Genomic DNA, 18,728 nt, shown 5'->3' with positions numbered 1-18,728 from the left:
TATACACCTCCATCAGGTCACCCCTCAATCTACTATGTTCCACGGAATAAAGTCCTAGTCTACGCAACCTCTCCTTGTAATTCAGGCCCCCAAGTTCAGGCAACATCCTGGTAAATCTCTTCTACACTCTTTCTAGTTTAATAATATCTTTCCTGTAACAGGGTGACCAAAACTGCACACAATACTCCAAGTGCGGCTAACTGAATTTATTTTAATGCGAGGAGTCTCCCAGATAAGATGGAATGGCTGAGGGTGTGGACCAGCACTTGGGATGATGATATTGCTGCAATCATGGAAACATGGTTGAGGGAAGGACAGGACTGGCAGCTCAATGTCCTGGCATATAGATGTTTCAGGTGTGACGGGGGGACAAATTGGGAGGGGGTGTTGTATTGCTGATCAGGGAGAGTGTTATGGCAGGACTCAGGGAGGATATTCTGGAGAAATCGGCCAATAAGGCTGTAAGGGTAGAACTTAGCAATTTTCAGGGGTGAGCACTTTGCTGGGGTTATACTGTAGGCCTCCAAATCGTCAGCAGAAACTAGAAGAGGAGATATGTAGACAGATCGTAGTAGGGTGTAAAAAAACTCGGTGCAGTTGTGGGGGATTTTAACTTTCCCAACATTGACTGGATTGCCTTCAGGTAAGGGGCTTAGATGGGGTGGAATTTGTAAAATGCATTCAAGGGTTTTCTGTAGAGAGTCCTACGAGAGAAGGGGCTGTACTCAACCTTACCGTAGGGAATGAGGATGGGCAGTGGTGGAGGTGTCTGCAGAGGAACCCTTTGGAAACAGCAACCTTAGTTCAGTAAGTTTCAATGTAGTCATGGAAAATGATATGGTTGGTCCTAAAGTTAAGGTCTTAAATTGGGGGAGGGCTGATTTCAACAGCATAAGGCAGGATGGTGAAAGTACCAGCTCGCAGGAAAAACATCAGATAAATGGGAGGCACTTAAAGTTGAGATAATAAGAGCTCAGAATCAGCACAACTCTGTAAGAGTAAGAAGCAAAGATGGTAAGTGTCAGGATCCTTGGTTATCATAAACGAGGAAGCATACGTCAGGTATAGGCATTTGATTTCAAGTGAGCCTTGAGGTTTATAGAGGATGCAGAAGAGAACTTAGGAAAGAAATTAGGAGAGCAAAAAGAGAACATAGAACATAGAACAGTACAGCACAGTAACATCAAAACGATGCCAAAATAAACTAATCCCAGCTGCCTGCACTTGGTCAATATCCCTCCATTCTCTGACTGTCCATGTGCCTGTCTAAATGCTTCTTAAATGCCTCTATTGTATCTTCTTCCACCGTCCCTGGAATCCCGTTCCAGGCACCCACCACTCTCTGTGTAAAAAAACTTGCCTCGTACATCTCCTTTAAACTTTTCCCCCTCTCACCTTAAGTCTATGCCCTCTAGTATTTGACATTTCAAATCTGGGAAAGAAGACTGACTGTCTACTCTATGCCTCTCATAATTTTATAAACTTCTATCAGGTCTTTCTTCAGCCTCTGACACTCCTGAGAAAAACAATTCAGATTTGTCCAACCTCTCCTAGCTAATATTCTCCAATCCTGGTAAATCTCTTCTGCACCCTCTCCAAAGCCTCCACAGCCTTCCTGTAATGGGGCGACCAGAACACAAAATACTCCAAACGTGGCCTATCCATAGTTTTATACAGCTGCAACATGACTTGCCAATTTTCATGCTCAATGCCCCGACCGATAAAGGCAAGCATGCCATAAGCCTTCTTTACTACCCTATCTACTTGTGTTGCTATGGATTTGCACCCCAAGATCCCACTGTACGTCGATGATCCTTAGGGTCCTGCCATTTACTGTACACTTTCCTCTCATACTTGATCTCCCAAAGTGCAACACCTCACACTTGTTTAGATTAAACTCCACCTGCCATTTCTCTGCCTAAATTCCAAATGAACCATATCCTGCTGTATCCTTTGACAACATTCTTCACTATCCACACCTGCACCTATTTTCACCTTTTCACTGCTACCCTCTGCCTCCTATGGCCCAGCCAATTTTGAATCCAGTCTACCAAGTCTCCATGGATCCCATGTACCTTAATCTTCCTGATCAACCCACCATGTAGGACCTTATCAAGCGCCTTACTAAAGTCCATGTCGACCACATCCACTGTACTACCTTCATCAACTTGGTCACCTCCTCAGAAAACTCACTCAAGTTTGTAAGACATGACCTCCCCCATACAACGCTCTGCTGGCTATCGCTCATGTCCATGTTTTTCCAGATGTGAGTGAATCCTATCCTTAAGAATCTTCTCCAATCATTTCTGCTCTAACTCTATCTACAAGTTTGCAGATGATACCAATGTAGTGGGGCGTATCTCAAATAATGATGAGTCAGAGTATAGGATGGAGATATCTTAGTGACATGGTGTCACGACAACAACCTTTCACTCAATGTCAGCAAAACAAAAGAGCTAGTCATTGACTTCAGGAAGGAGAGTGGTGTACGTGCACCTGTCTATATTTTTTGAAATATTTTTGAGATTTCTTTATTAGTCACATGTACATGGAAACACACAGTGAAATGCATCTTTTGCGTAGGGTGCTCTGGGGGCAGCCTACATGTGTCACCACGCTTCCAGCGCCAACATAGCATGCCCACAACTTCCTAACCCATATGTCTTTGGAATTTGGGAGGAAACCAGAGCACCTAGAGGAAACACATGCAGGGAGCAGCAGGGAGAATGTACAAACTTCTCACAGACAGTAATGGGAATTGAACCCGGGTCGCTGGCGCTGTAATAGCGTTACACTAACCACTACACTACCATGAAGGGCATAGACAGGGTGAGAGGACAGAGTCTTTTTCCCAGGGAGGGGGTGCTAAAAACAAGAGGGCATAGGTTTAAGATCATAGGTTTAAGATTATAGGTTTAAGATCTGTATGAACGTATACAAGACAAGTTTTTCACTGTACCTCGGTACATGTGACAATAATAAACCAATACCAATTCCTACCACTGATATAAGGCTCACTGGCTGATGTGAACTGAGCAAGTAGGATTAATTCCAAAACCTTTTACAAGTACGTTGGAAGCAAGAGGGTAGCGGGCAAAGAGTTGGACCCCTCAGGGACGAACAGGGAAACCTGTGTGGAAGCCAGGAGAGATGAGCAGGATACTAAATGAACACTTCCCATCACATTCACCAGGGAGTAGGATGAGGAAGATGGAGAGTTGGAGGAGGGTACTTTGATGTTCTGGCACACGTCTGTGTCAGGAAGGAGGAAGTGTTAGAGATATTGGCACACATTAGGTTGGATAAATCCCCAGTGGTCTGATGATATCTATCCCAAGACGCTAAGGGAAGCAAGGGAGGAGATTGCTGGTACTCTGATGAAGAAGTAATAGTCCCAGCTTATCCAGTCTCGTCCTATAACTCAAGCCCTCCAATCCAGGAAACATCCTTGTGGATCTTTTCTGCACCCTCTCCAGCATAATCACATCCTTCCCATAGTGTGGTGACCAGAACTGAACACAATACTCCAGGTGCAGCCTAACCAACACTTATACAACTGTTACATCATGTCCCAATTCTGATATGCAATGCCTCAACCGATGAAGGCCAGCATGCCAAATGTTCTTCGCCATCCTGTCTACCTGTGTCGTCACTTTCAGGGAACTATGTACCTGTAACCCTAGGTCTCTCTGTTCCGCAACAACCCCAGGGCCCTGTCATTTACTGTGTCAGTCCTGCCTTGGTTTAACTTCCCAAAATGCAACATTTCACACTGTCTGAGTTAAATTCCATCTGCCAATCCTCCACCCACTTTCCCAGTTGATCTCGATCCTGTTGTAACCTTAAACAATCTTCTTCACTGTCCACTGCACCAGTGCTACAGGCAGATACACTGTCCACTGCACCAGTATACAGCAGATAGACTGTCCACTGCACCAGTATACAGCAGATACACTGTCCACTACACCAGTGCTACAGGCAGATACACTGTCCACTGCAGCAGTATACAGGCAGATACACTGTCCACTGCACCGGTGTGCAGGCAGATACAACCACAATGTTTAAAAAATATTTGGACAGGTACTTGGATAAGAAAGGAATAGAGGGATGTGGGCAATTTGGATTAGCATGGATGAGTTGGGCCAAAGGGCCCAACTCTGTGCAGTACAGCTCCATGACTCTGTCACCTCTTCAACGTGAGAGTCTCTGCCTCTCCCATCCCCTCAGGCAGTGTGTTCCAGATCCCAACCACCCTTTGTGGGAAACCTCCTCCTCAGATCCCCACTAAACCTTTTATCCCTTATTCTAAATCTATGCCCTCTGGTTACAGACATCGTTTTGGGGAGAAGTTTCCCCACTATCCATCCTATCTGTACCCATCATAATTCTGTACACTGCCATCAAGTTCCCCACAGCCTCCTCTGCAAACAAACCCAGCCCATCCAGTCTCTCCTCATACTGAACACTCCACCCCAGACCCTGGGGAATCTCCTCTGCACCCTCTCCAGTACAATCACCTCCTTCCCATAGTTTGGTGACCAGAACTGTACACAGTGCTCCAGATGTGGCCTAACCAATGTATCACAAAGTTGTACGCTGCTGTTATGCCCCAGCTAATGAAGGCCAGCAGCCCATATGCCTTCCCTACCTTATCTACCAGTACATGGACTTGTACACCAAAGTCCCCATGTTCCTCAGTACTCCCCAGGGCCCTCTTGTTCATTGTGTGTCTCTGACCCTTATTAGTCCTCCCAGAGGGCATCACCTTGCAGTTATCAGGATTCCACCTGATATTCTGACCAAAAAATGTTATCAACAAAGTTAAACACAGTTATCCACTGTAACAGTTGTCCATGGAAGAGGGGTCACTCACCGGAGGTCCATCAGCTCCTCGAAGACCTGCGAGACCAGCTTTACCCTGAGGACCCTATGGGGAGAACATCATGAAAACTGTCAGAAAGCCTCCAGCAAGATACAAGGTGTCCTCTGTCACCGTTGTTGTCCACGGCTGGTCTTACCTTTGCTCCTGGTGGTCCAATTGTGCCTTGAGGTCCAGGGAGACCCTGAATGAAGAGACAAGAAGGTTCTAGTCACTACAGGTTGGCTTGGAGCTCTGGTAATCGGCCACATCACTCATTGAACTGCCCATGTTCTGACAGAGGGATAGAGGGGGTGAGGGATAGAGGGAGGAGGGAGGGACATAGGGAGTGAGGGACAGAGGGCAAGGAGGAGGGAGGGGGGCAGAGGGATGGAGGGGTGAAGAGCAGGGAGGTAGCGAGTAGAAGGGAGGGGGGGACAGTCATCACTGGGCAGACATGGGGGACAAAACCAGACACCATTCTGGACCCCTTCCCTCACCCACAACCTGCTCTACCAGCAGACACCCTCCACACACAGCCATCCCCAAACCCCTTCACACTCAACCCCAACCCTCTCCCTCACTCCAACCCACACCAGAGAGAGTCCATGTCAACCCTCTACACCTCACCTCCCCCATCAGTAATCCTCTCACCCTTCCACCTCTATCCCTCACCCCTCCCCTAACACTGACCCCTCACCCCTCCCCTGACCTTTCACCCCTCATCCCACCATACCAAACCTCATAACTCCCAACACTCTCCCCTCCATCCCTCCAATATCTCTTCCCCTCCATCACTCCTAACTCCTCCTCCGTGACCCAACAGTCCACTGTCCCACCCCCTCCATCATTGCCCCCCACCCTGAGTCCACACTCACCTGGGGTCCTGGGATTCCCTGTTGCCCCCGCAGGGCCCGGCTCTCCTTGAGGTCCCTGGAGATCAGAGAGAGAGAGAGGGTCACTGTCGCGAAACTGCCCCCAGTGTAACCCACCCTCTCCTCCTCCTCCAATCCCCTCCCACCGCACCCTCTCCTCCTCCCTCCAATCCCCTCCCACAGCACCCTCCCCTCCTCCTCCAATCCCTCCTCACTCCCATCCCATCCTCCCTGCTCCCCCACCATTCCCTCCCCCAACTCCCCCCCCCCCCCCCCCCCCCCCCCCCCCCCCACCCCCCGCCACTGAGAACAGCTTCAGGTTCTCAGCAGCATCAGAACCCGGCCAGTTACAGGTGCTCAGAGCTGCGCAGACACTCCCTGCACCAGTGTCCCACATTGTCCACCTTTCCCCCATTTCACTGGGAGGCTGCTCCTGCGGTTTGGAGACCATTCCTCCTCTCCCTACTGCCTAACTCTGGCAACCAGCCTCACCCCTGGCAACGGCCCATCCCCACAACAGCCTCATCCCTGGCAACAGCCCCATCACTGGCATGGTCTCACCCCAGCAACATCCCCATCCCCCACCCCTGGCAATGGCCCCATCCCCAGAGAACAACCCTATCCCCAGTAACGGCCTCATCCCTGGAAATGACCCCATCCCCCGGCAACAGCCCCATCCCTGGCAACGGGCCCCATCCCCGATAATAGCCTCAGACATGGCAACATCCCAATCCCCAGCAACGCCTCCAACCCTGGCAACGGCCCATCCCAGCAACAACCCCCATCCTCGGCAACGGCCTCATCGCTGGAAATAGCCCCATTCCCGGCAAGAGCCCCACCCCTGGCAACGGCCCCATCCCCAGCAACAGCCTCATCCCTGGCAACAGCCCCATCACTGGCAATGGTCTCACACCCGGCAACATCCCCATCCCCCACCCCTGGCAACGGCCCCATCCCAGCAACAACACCCTATCCCCAGTAACGGCCTCATCCCTGGAAATGACCCCATCCCCGGCAACAGCCCCATCCCTGGCAACGGGCCCCATCCCTGATAACAGCCTCACACATGGCAACATCCAATCCCCAGCAACGCCTCCAACCCTGCAACGGCCCCATCCCCAACAACAACCCCCATCCCCGGCAACGGCCCCATCCCTGGAAATAGCCCCATTCCCGGCAAGAGCCCATCCCTGGCAACAGGCCCCATACCCGGCAACAGGCCCATCCCTAGCAATAGGTCCATGGCTGGTTACAGACCTCTTCCCCTGACAACAGGCATCTAACCCAGGGCAGAATCACCCGGCCCAGGAAACAAGCCCCATCTCCAGCAACGGCCCATCCCTGGCAACGGCCTCATCCCTGGAAATGGCCCCACCCCAGGCAACAGGCCCCATCCCCGGCAATGGCCCCGTCCCTGGAAACAGCCCCATCCACGGCAACAGGCCCCATCCCTAGCAATAGGTCCATGGCCGGTAACAGACCTCTTCCCTTGACAACAGGCCTCTAAGCCAGAGCAGCAATCACCCAGCCCAGGCAACAAACCCCATCCCTGGCACCCCACCAGCCCCCACCACCCTCTGCAGATCCACCTCAGTCAGCGACGAGCTGGCAAGATGGGGTGTCGTGGTGGGAATCAAAATGAAGGAGGAGGGAGAGGAGCTACTCTGTTCACTGCAGATGTTCAGCAAGTGTTGTCCCTTTACTCAAGATGAGCAGAGGGATCAGACAGGGAACTACAGGACAGTGAGGTTCACATCAGCAGTAGGGAAATTATTGGAAAAAGTCCTAAGGGACAGGATTTATGTACATTTGGGGTGGCAGGGGCTGATCAGGGACAGTCAGCATGGCTTTGTGCAGAAATCCTCCCACACTAATTTGGTTGAGTTTTTTGAGAATTCATGAAGACAGGGTGGTAGACATCTATATGGACTTTCACAAGGTAACTGACCCACATGGTAGGCTGGTCCACAAGGTTAAGGCACGTGGGATCCAAGGTGAGCTGGCTAATTGGATCAATAATTGGCTTGGTGATAGGAGGCAGAGGGTAGTGGTGGGAGTATGCTGTTCTGATTGGAAGTCTGTAACCAGTGGTGTACCGCAGAGATTGTTGGGTTGGGACCTCTGCTGTTTGAGATGTATATTAATGACTTGGATGTGAATGTAGGAGGTATGATTAGTAAGTTTGTCAATGACACAAAGGTTGTTGGTGGTGTGAACAGCGAGGAAGGTCATCGAAGGTTACAGCAGGACATGGATCAAGCCAGAGAAGGATACAGACCAAATGCTAGGAAGTGGGATTGGTGTAGATGGGATGGTCAGCATGGACAGTCACACAGCATGGAAACAGGCCCTTTGGCCCAGTTCATCCATGCCGACCGTGGTGCCCACCAAGCTAGTCCCACTTACCCGTGTTTGGCCCATATCCCTCTCCAATCCATGTACTTATCCAAGAGCCTTTGAATGTTGTTACTGTACCTGCCTCAACCACTTTCTCTAGCAGCTTATTCCATATACGGACCACCCTCTGTGTGAAGAAGTTTGCCCCTCAGGTCCCTTTAAGTCTTTCACCTCTCACCTTAAACCTACGCCCTCTAGTTTTTAGTTCTCCTTCCCTGAGCAAAATACACAGAACATTACAGCACAGTACAGGCTCTTCAACCCACAATGTTGTGCCGACATTTTATCCTGACCTATTTAACCCTTCCCTCCCACATAGCCCCCATTTCTCTATCAATGTGCATTCACCCTATCTATACCCCATGATTTATACAGTGCTATATCATCCGTCGATCTTCTACGTTCCAAGGAACAAAGACCTAGCCTGTCCAACCTCTCCCTATAACTCAGACCCTCAAGTCCCGGCAGCATCCTTGTAAATCTTCTCTGCACTCTTTCCAGTTTAATGATGTCCTTCCTACAACAGGGTGACCTAAACTGTACACAATACCTCAACGACAGTCTCACCAACATCCTGTACAACTGCAACATAACATTCCCAACTCCTATACTCAGTGCCCTGACTGATGAAGGCCAGCGTGCCAAATGCCTTCTTCACCACCCCGAATACCTGTGACACCACTTTCAGTGAACTATGTCCCTGTACCCCTTGGTCCCTCTGTCCTACAACACTCCCCAAGGCCCTGCATTCACTGTGAAAGTTCCACCCTGGTTTGACTTCCCAAAATGCAACACTTCACACATCTGAATGAAGCTCATTTCAGTCTTCCACCAACTTACCCACCTGATCAAGTCCCCCTGTATATCTTGATAACCTTCTTCACTGAGTACGACACCACCTATTTTAGTTTCATCTGCAAGCTTACTAACCATGCCTTGTACGTTCACATCCAAATCGTTTATATAGATTACAAAACCTAGCACCGGCCCCCGTGGCACAACACTAGACACAGGCCTCCAGTCTGAGAAACAACCATCACCCTGTTTCCTACCATTGAGCCAATTATGAATCCAATCCACTATCTCCCCCTGGATCCCATGTGATCCAACCTTCCAGACTAGCCTGCCATGAGAGACCTTGTCAAAGGCCTTGCTAAGGTCCATGTAGGCAACACCCACCGCCCTACCCTCATCTACCCTCTTGGTTACCTCTGAAATTGGTCACGGTGGGCCAAAGGGTCTGATTCTGTGCTGGACATCCCTGTGGCTCCAAGGGAAAGGAGGAAGGGGGAGAAAGGGAGTGGGAGAGGGGAAGGGAAAATTTGGGCAAATGGTGGAGAATGTGAGAAGGAGGGAGAGGCGGAGAGGGAGAGGGAAGGGAGAGAGAGAAGGTCGGATGTCAGTGACAGAGGGAAAAAGGAGGAAAGGAAAGGATGGAGAGAAGGATTGAGGGGTGAGGGAGAGAGACAGGGTATGGGAGGGCGAGTACGGATGGAGAGAAGTGGTGGGGAGAGGGTAAGATGGGGAGGGGTGAGATGGAAAGAGGGATGAGGAGAGGTAAAGAGGGGAGAGAGAAAGGGGGAAGGGGAGAGAGGCAAAAGGGGGATATGGGAAATGATGTGAGGGTCTCTGCCTCCATCACCCCCTGGGGCCATGTGTTTTAAACAAGTCCTTGGATCACCAGATTACAGGGGGCTGAGGACTAAGTGCTGGTAATTGGATCAGTGTGGATGGGTGGCAGATGGTCGGCATGGACTCGATGGGGCTGAAGGCCTGCTTTTGTGCTGTGAGCTCAGTGATCTAGACACACTCACCATGTTTCCTTTGACCCCTGAGGTCCATCCAAACCAGAAGGTCCCTGAAAGGATAAAATGAATGAAACACTCATTAATTCACAAATATTTGATGGTTTTTGTTTCCTCCCCTCTCCAACGTTGACTCGATGAGCTTCCACTTCTAGATAAACACAATCAAGATAAGATGGCACAGGAAGAGGCCACGCTGCCCATCGGGCCTGTGCTGGCTCTCTGTGTCTCCACTCAGTCCCACTCTCTCCCTACCTCCCGGAACCTTTCCCTCCCCCAACCTTCCTCCAGTTTCCTGATAAACCCATTCTCACCAACCCACGTCTGTGGGGAACACCCTCCCCCTCCCCTCAGCCCACCCCCCCCAACAATCCAACAACAGGAAGGAGTGATTCCAAGGCCGGTCTGAGACATACAGGTTGTCCTGGAGGTCCGGGAGATCCTCGAGGCCCGAGAAGTCCTCTGGGACCCTGCAGAGAGAGACAAGTTTCACAGAGTCAGATAAAAAGGTTGGGGGGTAGTGGGGGGAGGGAAACGATTCTATCAGGCTGACAGGATGAAACACCACGCCACCCCACCCCCCCCCTCATTCTTTGAGGGATTGGGAGCAAAAAAAAATAGGAGTGGGCCATTTGGCCCCTCGAGTCTGTGTCCACTTTCCTGTCCCATCCCCACTTCCCTTCAGTTCCATCAAGACCAAGATCCATCCATCTAATGTTGAACGTCCTCAGTGACTGGGAGTCCCAGATCCCGGAACAGAGGATCTTAATGGGTCAGGCCCACCAAGGGAAGGAATCCCTCCTTGCCTCTGTCCCAAACCTCTCCTCCCTCCTCCTGAGATCGCACCCCTTTGTTCTGGAGCACCCACCCCACTGGACAAACTCCTCCCTTCTGCTCCACCTGTAAGCTCCCCCTCCCTCTGTGCAGTCACATCGACAGCCCACCCCCTGCCCAAAAGGGGGACCTCACATTCCTGGCACTAATCGGTGGGCAGACTCAGTTGTTCCCACCTCAACCTGCTCTATGGGAACTCACTACAGAATCTGTCAGCACAGGAAGAGCCCACTCTGTCCATTAAGCCTGTGCCGGCTCTATCAGAGCTTCCACTCGGTCTGAGTACATTTCCCCTTTCCCAGCATCTCTCCAGCCCCCCTTCGGAGGTTCTCATTGAACCTGTCACTGTCATTTCTGCAGCCTGGAGGAGTCTGTGTTCCACAAATGTACTGCGTGTGAGAGGCTGCAGCCCCTGTCTGAGTGTTTGAAGGGGCTGCCATCCACGGTCCTGATCTTTCTTTGGGCCCCCTGAGGGGGGAGGGTCCGTTGGAGGAATCTCCCTGTTGTTCTGCTCCTGGGCCTGGCCAAGGTGGCCACTCACAGGTCCAGGCAGTGGGTCATCAAGGGTTCTGTCCGAGCCGACTGCCTGCCCCCTTCCGAGGATACATCCGTGCCCGGGTGTCCCTGGAGAGGAAGGACACAGTGTCCCTGGAGAGGAGGACACAGTGTCCACGGAGAGGGAGGACACAATATCCACTGGCTCTCTGGAGGTCTTTCAGGACCAGTGGGCACTGCAGGGGCTAGAGTGGGGCTTGATTTTATTTTAAAATGTTGTAAATTTACAAATAAGTTTATATTTTTAAAGAAAAAGCTGTTGCTGGTCCCAACTTCCACATTTCTCTGTGGTGGACACTCTCCACCCCCCCCCCCTGTGCTGCAGAGACTCTCCCCCTCTCTGTGACTGAGAGACTCCACCTCTCTCTGTGGTGGTGATGATCTCCCTCTCCCCTCTGTGGTGGAGAGACTCTCCCCCTCTCTCTGTGACCCTTCTCCCCTTCACTGCTATCCTCTGGTCATCCCACCACCTCATTCAATGATTGTTGGATCCCTCTGTTAAATCCCCTTCCCATTCCCTGCTGCCAGGACACAACACTGGCTCCCCCAGTCTCCCACTGGAGCAGAGGTCCCTCACCCCCAGGACTATTTGGTCAACCTCTCCCCCCCCCCGCCTGGGGTCGACAACACCCCCACCCCCCACCGCCCGCCCCCCCCAAACAGCTGGGCCCAGAGTTGCTCATTGCTCTGACTGGGGTGCAGCGCTATGGGTTATCAAGGTTTGGACAACCTCCGTCCCTCCATGGTCTGTAGAAGAAGCCTAGGACCCCATCACCCCATCCCACCACCTGAGATCCATGGTCCAGAAACGGGCAACTCACAGCTTCTCCCGGCAAGCCTCGGGGTCCGATCTCACCATCATCTCCCTGGGAAACAAACACAGAACAAGGTGGGTGAGCGATGGGGAGTGCCTGGAGCACACATCGACAAAGGACCTTTGAGGTGACTCACCCTGACGCCATCTTCTCCTGGTGCCCCAGGGGGACCCTGTGCTCCTGTCTCACCCTGTGCAGATGGAGAAACAATCGATCAGCACTCAGACTGGCTCTGAGCTCCAGCACAACTTTCCATTTGCTAAATTAATTGAAAATTTCTGGCAGTGCAGGAGAATCACTCTGACCAGCGGAATACTTTGCAAAATGAAACCCAGCGGGAGCAACCAACAAACCCTCATCTGCTTTCAACAAACGGCAATGCCAGAAATTTTTTTACATAGACTACGGGATAAAAATACTTGAGGGATAATTAACATGGAAGGAAAACAGTAGTAACAATGTGCTCCTGGTCACATGGCGAGAAAGCTGGAATTCATTCCCACAGATGTCAACCAGCTCTCCCCTGCTTCTCCCCCACCCCAAACCACATCATCACCCTTTCAGGCGCTGTGTCCCAGCTCACAACACGTGTGTGGCCCTCTGGTACAGCAGTAGAACCGCTGCCTTCCAGCTCCATAGATCCGGGTTTGAACCCAACCTTTGGTGCTTCCTGTGTGGAGTTGCCAACGTCAACCAACTATTTCCACTAATCACAGAGACAGGCCCTTCAGCCCACCAAGTCACCCGTTTACACCAACCCTACACTGATCCCATTCATTCTCCCTACATTCCCATCAACTCCCCCCAGATTCTACCCCTCACCCACACACTGGGGGACAATTTACAGCATCCAATTAACCCACCGACCCACACGTCTTTGGGATGTGGGAGGAAACTGGAGCACCTGAGGAACCCACGCGGTCACAGGGAGAATGGGCAAACTCCACGCAGACAGCGCCAGAGGTTGGGATTGAAACCTGGCTCTCTGGAGCTGTGAGGCAAGGCTTTACCAATGCACCACCGTGCTGCATATTCCTCCCTACCTGAGCGATGGGGTTAATCTTCCATCCCCACTTTCAATAAACAGGTCATAAAGTTGTTGCTGAAAGGGACCCTTCACTTCAGTCGCCGAATCCTGCATATTTTAATACTCACAACAGAAGCAATGATTGTCCCAGAGTCACACAGCACAGAAACAGGCCCTTCAGCCCACTGTGTCCATGCTGACCCTCCAGTACCCATTCACACCAACCCCACTCCCCAGCACATGGTCCGTCCCCTCTCTGCCTTGGTGATTCAAGTGCTCGTCCAGGTGCTTGTTAAATGTTGTGAGAGTCTCTGCCTCCCCCACTCCCTCAGGCAGTGGGTTCCATATTCTAACTTCCTCTGGGGAAAAGATCCTTCCTCAAATCCCCTCCAAACCTCTTATCCCTTAGCTTAAACCAGAGTCCTCTAGTTTAGACACCTCTGTTAAGGAGAGAAGTTTTCCTACCATCTAATTAATGTTTTATTAAGTTGTACCATAACCTCTTTTCTCTGTTATTCTATGTCTCAGCTAATGAAGGCAAGTATCCCCGTTGCCTTCTACACCAGTCTATCTAATGGTGTTGCCACCTTCAGGGATATAGAAACTGTACACCAAGTATAAAACTTTGGTCAGGCCACATCTGGAGTATTGTGTGTAGTTCTGATCACCATATTACAGGAAGGATGTGGAGACTTTGGAGAGGGTGCAGAAGAGGTTCACCAGGATGCTGCTGGATTAGAGGGTATGAACAATAAGGAGAGGTGGACGACCTTGGATTCTTTTCTCTGGAGTGTCGGAGGCTGAGGGGAGACCTGATAGAAGTTTATATAATTATGAGAGGTGTAGACAGGGTAGACAGAGTCATTTTCCCAGGGTAGAAATGTCACATACTAAAGGGAACAGGTTTAAGCTGAGGGGGGAAGGTTTAAAGGATGTTTTTGAGGCAATTTTATTTACACAAGAGTGTGGGTACCTGAACAGGCTGCCAGGGTGGTGGTGGAAGCAGATACAGTAGCGATGTTGAAGAGGCATTAGACAGACACGTGAACAGGCAGGGATGGAGGGATACGGACCACATGCAGAGAGATGAGTATTAGTTTAAATTGGCATCATGGTCAGCACAGATATGGTGGGCCGAAGGGCCTGTTTTCTCTTTTCCTCAGAAAGGTCTCTCTTTTCCTCAGAACTCCCTAGCACCCTACCATGCACTGGTCCCCCTGGTTGAGTGATGTTCTCACTGCAAGCCAGGGACCAGGCTGCTTTGGGAACTTCCCTTGATTTGGCTTTGATCTTCAGATGATGTAAGGCTAGTGCCCTCAGCAAACTTGGAGGACTTCAGGAAATATCCTGCAGCACCACCTTTCTTGGTGGGATGAGATATTCCCGGAGCTCTGTGTAGCGGGAAAGTGTGGAATTGAGCTTGTTTCTTACCCGGTTGCCTTTCTCTCCAGGAAGTCCAGGCAAGCCATCGAATCACGGTCACCCTGCAAGAGAACAAGAACATCAATGGCCCATCCTAACACATTCTGACCTACTGGCACGCATCCCAAACCATCCCCACACATCACCAACCAATCCTGACCAATCCTCACACATCACCAACCAATCCTGACCCATCATCACATATCATCAACCAATCCTGACCCATCATCACATATCACTGACCAATCTTGATCTATCCTCACACATCTCCGATCAATCCTGAACAAAGGATACAGTGGGACGTAGATCTGTTGCAGATATGGGCGGAGAAATAGCAGATGGAGTTTACCTGGCCAAATGTAAGGTGTTGAATTTTGGGAGATCAAATGTAAAGAGACAGTGCGCTGTTAATGCAGGACCCTTAACAGTGTTGATGAGCAGAGGGATCTTGGGGTCCAAGCCCATAGCTCCTTGGAAGTGGCTACACAGGTTGATTGGGTAGTAAAGAAGGCATACGGCATGCTTGATTTCATTAGTCGAGGCATTGAGTTCAAGGGTCAGGGAGTTACGCTGCAGCTTTATAAAACTTTGGTTAGGCCACGCTGGAGTATTGCATTCAGTTCTGGTCGCCCCATTGCAGAAGGATGTGTCGTCTTTGCAGAAGAGGTTTACCAGGATGCTGCCTGGATTAGAGACCACGTGCTATAACAAGATGTTGGACAACTTGGGTTTTTCTGGAGTGACGGAGGCTGAGGGGATCTGATAGAGGTTTATAAGATTATGAGAGGCACAGATAGAGTAGACAGCTGTATCTTTTTCCCAGAGTCGAATTGTTTAACCCATGCATCTAAGGTGAGAGGGGGAAAGTTTAAAGGAGATGTGCGGGTCAAGATTATTTACACAGAGAGTGGTGGGTGCCTGGAATGTGCTGCCAGGGTTGGGGTGGAGGCAGATATGACAGAGGCGTTTAAGAGGCTGTTAGATAGGCACATGGCTATGCAGGAGATGGAGGGATATGGACCTTTTGTAGGCAGAAGGGATAGTTTAGTTGAGCATTTGATTACTAATTTAATTGTGGGCAGAAGGGCCTGTTCCTGTGTTCCATGTGCTATGTTCTATCCCCACACATCCCAAACCGTCAGGCAAGGTACAGGAGACAGAATAACTAATGTTGTTCCCTTATTCACAAAGAGAGCAGTGATAAGGCAGGTGAGCCTTACATCAGTCAGAGGAAACTATGGGAAGAAACTATGAGGACAAAAGTTGCACAGCACAGAAACAGCTCCCTTCAGCCCACCTCGTCCACACCAACCGTGATGTCTATCTACGCTATTCCCAACTGCCTGCAGTAAATTATAAAGATGAACTCTTGATCTCTCAGTCTACCTTGTCCTAGCCCTTGCACTTTATTTATTTACCTCAACTGCACTTTCTCTGTAACTGTAACACTATATCTGCATTCTGTTTTGTTTCTCCTTGGTACGACCTCGATGTACTTTGTATGGAATGTCCTGTCTGGATGGCATGCAAACAAAGGCCTTTCACTGTATTATCTACATGTGACAATAATAAACCAATTACCAGTTGGCCCATTTACCTCTACATCTTTCCTATCCATGTACCTGTCCAAATGTTTTTTAAACATTGTAATTGTACCACTTCCTGTGGCAGCTTGTTCCATAAACCCACTACCTTCTGCGTGAAAAACTTCTTAAATTTCTCCCTCTCACCTTAAATCTGTGCCCTCTAGTTTTAGGCTCCCCTTCTCTGAGGAAATGACTCTCACTATCTGCTCTGTCTCTGCTCCCATAATCTTAAACCTCTATAAGGTCACCCCTCAACCTCCTACATCCAGTGAGAATAAACCCAGCCTGTCCAATCTCTGCATTATTGCAACCCTCCATTCAGGCAACATCCTGGTGAATGTCTTCTGCACTCTATTGTTCCCACAGTCTTCCTGTGGGGTGGTGACCACAACTGTGCGCAATATTCTAAGTGCAGCCTGTCCAATTTTTCTGCAGCTGCAACATGACGTCCCAACTCTTATTACCTCAGCCAATGGAGGTGAGCATCCCAAATGCCTTCTTCACCACCTTATCCACCTGTGACCCCTGGATTTGTACCACAACGTAGATACTATAACTTCTATTGCCCTGCCCTCATCAATCTTGTTGGTCATTTCTTCAAAAGTGAGGTAGGAAGAGTTCAGGGCCAACATGTTCCTGGAGAGGGAAGGGTAATATTGGCAGAATTAGGGAATTCTGGCTGAAGAGGGATATTGAGGCTCTGGTCAGGAAAAAGGAGGAGGCAATTATCAGGTGGAGAGAGCTGGGATCAACTGAGTCCCTTGAGGAGTACAAGGGATGTAGAGGTAAGCTTAAGAAGGAAATCAGGAGGGCAAAAAGGGGACATAAGATATCCTTGGCAGATAAGGTAAAGGGGAATCCTGAGAGATTATATGTATATTAATAATGGGAATAATTTTTCCCATTATTGAGAGATCCAATACCAGAGGGCATGCATTTAAGATGAGAGGGGGTAGGTTCAGAACAGACGAGAGGGGTACGTTTTTTAATGAGAGAGTGGTGATGCCTGGAATGCATTGCCTGATAGCGTGGTGAAGGCAAATTCATTGGGGGCTTTTAAGACAGGCTTGGATGGGCACATCAATGAGACGAAAATGGAAGGATATGGTCCTTCTGTAGGTAGAAGGGATTAGCTATGTCTGCACAACATTGTGGGCCGGAGGGCCTGTTCTGTGTTGTACTGATCCACGTTCTATGTTCTATTAAGCACAAAAGGGTAACTAGGAAGTGAAAATGTCCCCTTAATCAGAATCAGAATCAGGTTTATTATCACTGACATATGTCGTGAAATGTGTTGTTTTGTGGCAGCCGTACAGTGCAAGATATAAAAACTACTATGTTACAAAAACAAATAAATAGTGCAAAATAGGAAAAATGAGGCAGTGTTCATGGGTTTGTGGGTGAGGTCTTAATTGAAACAAAATTGTTTGTCATCTATATCAATGATTTGGATGAGAATGTATGAGGCATGGTTAGTAAGTTTGCAGTTGACACTACAATAGGTGGTGCTGTTGACAATGAAGGTGGTTCTCAGGATTTACAGAGGGATCTTGATCAGCTGGGTCAGTGGGCTGAGGAATGGCAAATGCAGTTTAATTTGGATAATTGCGAAGTGTTGCATTTTGTGAAGACAAAATGAGGGCAGGACTTTCACAGTGAACGGCGGGGCACTGGGGAGTGTTGTAGAACAGAGGGACCTAGGAGTACAGGTACATAGTTCACTGAAAGTGGTGTCACAGGTAGACAGGGTGATGAAGAAGGCTTTTGGCGCGCTGGCCTTCATCACTCAGGGCACTGAGTATAGAAGTTGGGATGTTATGTTGCAGTTGGACAAGATGTTGGTAAGGCCACATTTGGAATATTGTGTTCAGTTTTGGTCACTCTGCTAGAGGAAAGATTCTATTAAGCTGGAAAGAATGTAGATGGCATTTAGAACAGAGAACATAGAACAATACAGCACAATATGGGCCCTGGCCTACAATGTTGTGCTGACCTTTATAAACCACGATTAAGCTAACCCTTCCCTCCTACACAGCACAGAACACTCCATTTTTCTTACATCCATTTGCCTATCTGAGAGTCTCTTAAATGTCCCTGTTGTATCAGCATCTACCCCCACCCCCAGCAGTGCGTCCCAGGCACCCACCACTCTCTGTGTAAAAAAACCTACCTCTGACATCTCCCCTAAACTTTCCTACACTCACCTTTAATGGATGTCCTCTGCTATTGGCCATTGCTTCCTGGGGAAAAGGTGTTGTCTGTCAACTCTGTCTATGCCGCTCATAATCACATATACTTTCATCGTTGCCTCTCATCCTGTGTCATTCCAAAGAGAAAAGCCCCAGCTCGTTCAACCTATCCTCATGGGACATGGTCTCCAATCCAGGCAGCATCCTGGGAAATCTCCTCTGCACCCTCTCTAAAGCTTCCACATCCTTCCTATAATGAGGCGACCAGAACTGAACACAATACTCCAAGTGTGGTCTGACCAGAGTTCTATAGAGCTGCAACATCACCTCACGGCTCTTGAACTCAATCCCCCAACTAATGAAGG

At 49.7% G+C, this 18,728-nt stretch overlaps 1 protein-coding gene across 1 annotated transcript in view; it reads right to left on the bottom strand.

Moving 5' to 3' along the window:
- col11a1a (collagen, type XI, alpha 1a) overlaps positions 1-18,728 on the bottom strand; it is a 217,187-nt gene that overhangs the window by 91,926 nt on the left and 106,533 nt on the right. The window contains 8 exon segments of the mRNA XM_052013124.1: positions 4,874-4,927; positions 5,019-5,063; positions 5,737-5,791; positions 9,945-9,988; positions 10,352-10,405; positions 12,146-12,190; positions 12,276-12,329; positions 14,598-14,634. Coding sequence (XP_051869084.1) covers positions 4,874-4,927; positions 5,019-5,063; positions 5,737-5,791; positions 9,945-9,988; positions 10,352-10,405; positions 12,146-12,190; positions 12,276-12,329; positions 14,598-14,634 — 388 coding nt within the window.

The sequence above is a fragment of the Pristis pectinata genome, chromosome 3 (genome assembly GCF_009764475.1).
Source record: "Pristis pectinata isolate sPriPec2 chromosome 3, sPriPec2.1.pri, whole genome shotgun sequence".
In the NCBI taxonomy this organism is placed as follows: domain Eukaryota; kingdom Metazoa; phylum Chordata; class Chondrichthyes; order Rhinopristiformes; family Pristidae; genus Pristis; species Pristis pectinata.
This window is presented reverse-complemented; position numbering and strand designations above follow the sequence as displayed.